A 6971-nucleotide genomic window follows, 5' to 3' on the forward strand; every position below is an offset into this window, starting at 1 on the left:
TGCAGTAAAGGTCTGGCAGAGCATTAAAAAGGAGGAAACCCAGAATCTGGTGATGTCCATGAGTTAAAGACTTCAGGCTGTCATTGCCAGCAAAGGGTTTTCAACCAAGTATTACAAATGAACATTTTATTTTCAATTTTTTAATTTGTCCAATTACTTTTGAGCCCCTGAAATGAAGTGATTGTGTTAAAAAAGGCTTTAGTTCCTCTCATTTTTATGCAAACTCTTTGTTTTACCCACTGAATTAAAGCTGAAAGTCTGCAGTTCAACTGCATCTGCATCAAATTTCATTTAAAATTCATTGTGGTAATGCACAGAACCAAAATTAGAAAAAAAGTTGTCTCTGTCCAAAGATTTATGGGCCTAACTGTTAAGTCTCACCTATGTCTAACCTAGCTCTCGCCTATCTCTGTCTCACTTATCTCCCTCCTGTCTCTCGCCAATGTCTCGCCTATCTCTCACCCATGTCTCACCTATCTCTCAGTCTCACCTATGTCTCATCTAGCTCTCTCCTATATCTCGCCTAGCTGTCACGTATGTTTCACCTAGCTTTCTCCTATCTCTCACCTAGCTCTCATCTATGTCTCACCTATCTATCTCCTATGTCTCACCTATGTCTCCTCTAGCTTTCTCCTTTGTCTCACCTAGCTTTCTCCTATGTCTCACCTGGCTCTCACATATCTCTCTCCTATGTCTTGCCTATCTCTCACCTAGCTCTCTCCTATGTCTCACCTAGCTCTGTGAAAGCAGCAGAGACACACGGCTGAGAAACAGGACAAACACGTTACTATGGCCAAACACTGGCTCCTGCTTTCCAGTGTCTGGTGACTGACCTGGGGTGGAAGGTGGGGATACGACCATTGACTGTTGTGCTATTTAAATAAAGGGGAATACAAACTTATAGGGAGAAGGGAACTGTGGTTTGTGGTTCCTGTGCTACCCTGGGACAGTCACAGCCTTCCCCATGCCAACGCCTGTGTTTCATTTTTGTAACGCAGGAGCATGTAAGGGGGCTGCAGTTGGTTTCTATAAAATAGCTGATTTTAAAGGCTTTTCAAATAGTGGCTGTACATTGTGGCTATTATCCTTGAGCTCAGGCCTTATAACTAGCATGTGCATATATTCCATGAAGCAAGGTAAGTACCAGTTACATAAGCAAAAAGATTGATATGGTCATTGGGTTTCCATTTTGGGTGCTGTGGTTTCCTCCCAACTGTCCAAAACTAGTGGCATAACTAGATAATACTGGGCCCCACAGCAAGCTATTTTTCAGGCCCCAAAGTGTCTAGAGATTGATGTTTTACCAATATTTATTGAAATTATTTATGAATTATGGACTCATGGGGTCCCTATACCTCCTAGGTCCCCCTGCAGCTGCATGATCTGCTTTCTCTGTAGTAACACCTGTGTCCAAAACATATTGATATGGTTACTACTGGTGCAAGGGACATTATTACTATATACAAAATATTTATGTATTTAATATTGTACTCTGCATAGCATGGCATCATTTGGCACTATATAAAGTTATAATAGCAGCTGAGCTTTCCTGGGCACTTGCAATTGGCCACACAACTCTGTCTTAAGAGGCAAAATGTCTCAAATTGCCCAGGTACTACCTTGTGTCCTGAAACTACCTATGGCAAGGATGCGCCATTTTTGTATAGAGTATCCTACAGGCAGACACCAAAACGCAATTAGGCACTTGGGTTGCATTGCAGGCAAGGGGGGGGGGGTAAATAAAAATTTGAAAATTGGTGCTGCACTTTGGTTTTATAATTAATTTTCAATTTAGGATTATCCTTTGGCACGTGCTACTAGAAAGCTATATTTTTATGAATTCTCATGTATTTAGATGAAGCAGTGTTTTTCGTAAGGACAGTTTTATGTGATATATATTTTTATAGAGGGTTAGTGGTATAGTTTCCAATGATATATTGAAGGATTAGGAACCATAGGGTCTAAGATCACAGGGAACATCCGTTGAAATCCAAATTGACCAATTATCCACAATTGAGGGGTTATTTATAGTTACTTGTGCCCCCCCTAGCTTTTGGGTAATATTTGATCCAAATATTTTCCTTTACCTATTTTGACTCCACATATGTCTCCCATTCTTGCTCTGATGTGGAGTTTGAATCTTGCAAAATTACAATCAGATATTTTCCTGCTGCTTCCCGTTGCCTCTACATCTCTGGCCTATGTGGCCATTTGCATCATGCATAATGAAATGATTCACAGATAATGCTTTGTCTTGAGCCTGACTAACTTTCTTTCATTATCTAATAAGGACATTGATATTTTAATGTTTTTTAAATCCTTTATTTAAAAAGAGAATTATAGAGAAATATACAACAATGAAATGCAGTATAGTATAAACTCCCCTTCCAGGAAAATAAACAAACAAAAGTAGAAGAGAACATAAAAAAACATATTTCATATTATAAATGATCACAGCCACAAATGATTAAACACTAGTTTTAAGTATTTATAATGTATCTTTCCTGCCCCCATAAATATAAGTAGCCTTAATGAACATATACTATAGTCAGACCTTTCCTGCAGAAATGCAGTAAAATTCCCCAACTCAAAAGCTTCTATAATGGAATAATGAAAACATAAACTGCTAAATCTCACCACATTTTAACATCGTTTTTCCCATGCTGTCAGTCTTTTAAAAATAAAATCACCTGAGTTTTGGGGCTTTTTGCCTGAAAAGGAAGCACCTATTTAAAAACTCATAGACTTATAATACTTATAAATTGTCTTTCTTGTATCAAAAATACATAGAATGTAATTTCTATCTCTGAGATTTAATGCAGAAATTGAGGTTATTTTGCATATACTCTTGTACATATAGTGAGGAACATCTTTAAGGGCAATTGAACCCAATGCAATTATGGACATCCTATCCCCACAGTTATAAATAATCGGTGGGGAACAAAATGTTCAATATGCCCCCCACAATCCATTTGTACAGGAATTGGCTACAGCAGTTGTCTTGTTTGTTAATGGGATTTATTTATTTCAGCAATTGCCTTGTTTCTGAACAAGAAAGGCTTTAATCAGAGGGGTGTAGAGAGGCGTAAATTATTAACACTATAAGGAACATTTTCATCCATACCTCCAGAAATAGTTAAAAAATAAGAATTATTTACTTAAAATAGACTCTGTAGGTGTTGCTGTCCCATTAGTCAAAACTTTCTGAACATCAAGTTTTTCAATAAGATATCTCGTACCTGTAAACCCATTGTACTATAAAATCTTTTTATTATCGCTTATTAAATATGGACCTTACAGCCCTATAGAACCTGAATGGCACCCACCATGGCTATTAGAATATCGGAAGCAAATGCACAACTGATATTAATGCACAAAAAAAATCTAAAAATGTGACACCTAAAATGGGTGCCATGAAGTTATAACAGTCTGCCAAAAACACAATAGGAATCCACTAAATTGCTCAAAATAACATTCACAGCTTTAGAGTATAGTGGATAATTGCCATAAATGGGGCTCCTGTAGGTAGTATTGTTGTCATTGCCCCTGTAATGGTAGCTTTAGTTTATAGTGAATAATTCCCATAAATGGTGTATTTAGCTAGTATTGGTGCCATTGCCCCTGTAATGGTAGCTTTAGTTTATAGTGTGACTAATTCCCATAAATGGGAGTATTTAGTTACTCTAGGTAGTATTGGTGCCATTGCCCCTGTAATGGTAGCTTTAGTGTGTAGTGAATAATTCCCATAGATGGAGTATTTAGCTACTATAGGTAGTATTGGTACCATTGTCCCTGTAATGGTAGCTTTAGTTAATAGTGTGAACGATTCCCATAAATGGAGTCAGGGTCGGATCCGCCACCTGGATTTCTACCCGGGGCCCCCCTTCAGACCCTGAGGGCTACTGCCTCAGGGCCCCCCTTCCGGCTACTGCCTCAGGGCCCCCCTTCCGGCTACTGCCTCAGGGCCCCCCTTCCGGCATCTGCGCCAACGCACGTGTGTGCAAGTGTGCACTCCTGCATGCGCGGCAGCACAGTTTTTTGCAGCGACCAACAGTGCCCGAGTGCGCACACGCGAGGGGGGGTTGCAGGACGTGAGGCAGCAGCCCTCAGAGCCCGGGGGGCCCTGAGGCAGAATCTCAGGTGGGCCCCAGGCCCCCCAGTCCGACCCTGAATGGAGTATTTGGCTACTATAGGTAGTATTGGTGCCAGTGGCCCTGTAATGGTAGCTTTAGTATATAGTGTGAATAATTCCCATAAGTGGAGTTTGTAGCTATTGTAGTAGATAGTGTTGGTAGGGTACCATTGCCCCTCCCTTGGATTGTTCACAGTATGTTTTTGGAGTCTCACAGTGATAACATCCTGATTGTCTTCATAGTTCTTTATATTACCCAAATATACCCATATCGATGAGCTGAGCTGCCCTACAATAGAGATTTACAGTAAATCTGAATATGCTGTAGTCTGTCATCTGTATTAACAGAAATCATTTGGCATAACCCTTTTTGAAACAAAGCTGTGGTTTAAAAATGCAGGTCTCCTGCTGGATAGTTCATGCCTATAGGATGCACCTCTGTCTCTCCTGCAAGCTGCGTGAGTGATAAATCAGTGAGAAGTCCGTAATGCTGTTCTACGCCTCACTTCCTGCTCCAGCTGCTCCTGTAGACTGTTTACCTGCAGTGGGTACAAACAATTGTACTTAATTACTATTTTAGAGCCAGAGGTAAAGGCAATGCAGAATCCAGAGGCACACAGTCAGTTGGGCATTGCATAGAGGAGTATTGGTATTGGGAGATGAAGAAAAGGAAAGAAGCTGTGGCTGGTCCAAAAGTTGGCAATACTATGCAAGGACCCTTTGTGCAGTATTTGGCTAGCAGGCTGATGGTTGGATACCATATGGGTATGACCCATACATATGGCTGTCTTAACTCTGAAGCAACAAATGCAAATCGATTAGTAACAAAAAGATCTATCAAAATATCTATCTGCCTATTCAATTTATACATTCTGTGCATGGCTTGTGCAGAAATGGGCAACCTTTGCCATCACCTGGAGAAGAAATACCAATATAGTCAAGGTTGAAATACTATGCCTGTATACTTTATTTGGGCTGTTATGAAAGACATACAGTAGATGGTGAGGAACTGGTAATGTCCAAACTGGGTTACGGTGTCTAAATTTATTAAACGTCAAAGGGAATGGCAAAGGCTGGAGACGGACGACAAGGCTCAGTTCAGCTACAGATAACGTAGAAAACTTACTAAAAATACTTAAGTAAGTAAAAATATGTATTTTTTTTTACTTTACGTTTTGGGGGAAAAAATAACATTACCTTTAAAGAAAAATATGTATTTGACATATTTAAGTTAACCTCTAAACACAGCCCAGGAATTCATGTAGAAAATAGCAGTGAGTAAGTGGTGAGGTAAAATCGAATATGTCGGGATTACCGTATATACTCGAGTATAAGCCGACCCGAGTATAAGCCGAGGTACCTAATTTTACCTACAAAAACTGGGAAACTGTATTGACTCGAGTATAAGCCTAGGGTGAGTGGGTTAAAGAAAACTGGTACATTTCACAAGTCTAAGCCAAGGCAGTTTGTCAGCAATGGAGAATGGGTTGAAGTCTCTTGTACACACACATTACACATATTTATTGTGCCTCAGTCTAGCTATGTATATCCATCAGTGAAGAGATAGTGTGTGCCATACAGGGGCAGCAGTAATTAGGCATGGTACATGGCTCCTAACACAAAATGGAGGCTTTCAAGGAGAAAGAAAGGCTGGAGACACTTGGGGGTGCCAAACGTTAGGCACCCCCAAGTGATTGTAGCGACTTACCAAAAACCCAGGACCTATAGGAGTGAGCACCACGGAGAAAGCTACGGTACTTCTGTCTTCGCGCAGCTGCGCATTTCCCTGTACTGGCGCATGCGCATTTGAACAAAAAAACCGACTTTACAGTTAAAGTTCGGCTTTTCGTTCTAATGCGCATGTGCAGCTGCGTGAAGACGGAAGTACCGGTAGCTTTCTCCGTGCTGCTCACTCCTATAGTAAATCGCTACAATCACTTGGGGGTGCCTAACGTTTGGCACCCCCAAGTGTCTGCAGCTTTTTCTCATTTAAAGCCTCCATATTGTGTTAGGAGCTGTGTACCATGCCTACGGTAATTACTGCTGCCCCTGTATGTCACGTCACAGCTCCATTCACACACCATTTGTTCTCCTGAAGCGCAGCCTTTCGGTTTTGCGTACTGACTCGAGTATAAGCCGAGGTACAGTTTTTCAGCACATTTTTGGTGCTGAAAAACTCGGCTTATACTCGAGTATATACGGTAATGGAACCAGTATGGCAGAAGGGAGGGTAGAGTTGCAAATACAATATACTGTATGATATGGGGTTTGTCTGGCAGAGTAAGAGACTAATAAACATGTGCCTTTAACTGCAGTTGTGGCAGGGTGGGGATACACTCAGTATAATTTACCTGCTCCTCCAGACCTCTCACTCTTTGCCTGTGCAATCTCTCGTGGGACTCCAGAGTACTCTCCGCCTGCTGCTGAATATTGTGCAGTCTGTTGCTTTCAGAGTCCAGCTCCTGACGGTGTCGCAAACTGACTTCCATTAATCGCTGAGTGTGGCTACGCTCTATTTCTGTCATTTGCTCCTGTACACAATGCAAAAAAAGCAATATGAGCTGTGAATGGACCTTATTGAATCTGGAAATCTCATGTAGATAATAAGGAAACAATATGGCATTTTGCAGAATGATGTGAAGTATTAGAGGCATTATAGTTGAAATTAATGTAAAGCTATCATATGCCACAACATAGAAACTGTATCTTGCATTCTTTTATAGTGAGCAGTGTTTTATAACTCTCTGTGAACAAAAGCTGCCATATTGTTAATTACTGGCCTTGCTTACAATGTGCCATGCTTTCTAGAACATCAACATGTCAACATCACAATGCAGTC

The 6971-nt window shown here is 40.7% G+C and overlaps 1 protein-coding gene across 1 annotated transcript in view; it reads right to left on the reverse strand.

Annotated features, from left to right (window-relative positions):
• Window positions 1–2322: 2322 nt before the first annotated feature.
• The window catches only part of LOC108717099 (rootletin), a 110281-nt gene continuing 105632 nt past the window's right edge, over window positions 2323–6971 (reverse strand). Inside the window, exons 35-36 of the mRNA XM_018263869.2 lie at window positions 6484–6663; window positions 2323–4671 (exon numbers count right to left, since the gene is read on the reverse strand). Of these exons, the coding sequence (XP_018119358.1) occupies window positions 4603–4671; window positions 6484–6663 (249 nt within the window). The 3' untranslated portion in view covers window positions 2323–4602. The remainder of the gene's footprint in view (window positions 4672–6483; window positions 6664–6971) is intronic.

This window comes from Xenopus laevis, chromosome 5L (genome assembly GCF_017654675.1).
Source record: "Xenopus laevis strain J_2021 chromosome 5L, Xenopus_laevis_v10.1, whole genome shotgun sequence".
Taxonomy (NCBI): Eukaryota; Metazoa; Chordata; class Amphibia; order Anura; family Pipidae; genus Xenopus; species Xenopus laevis.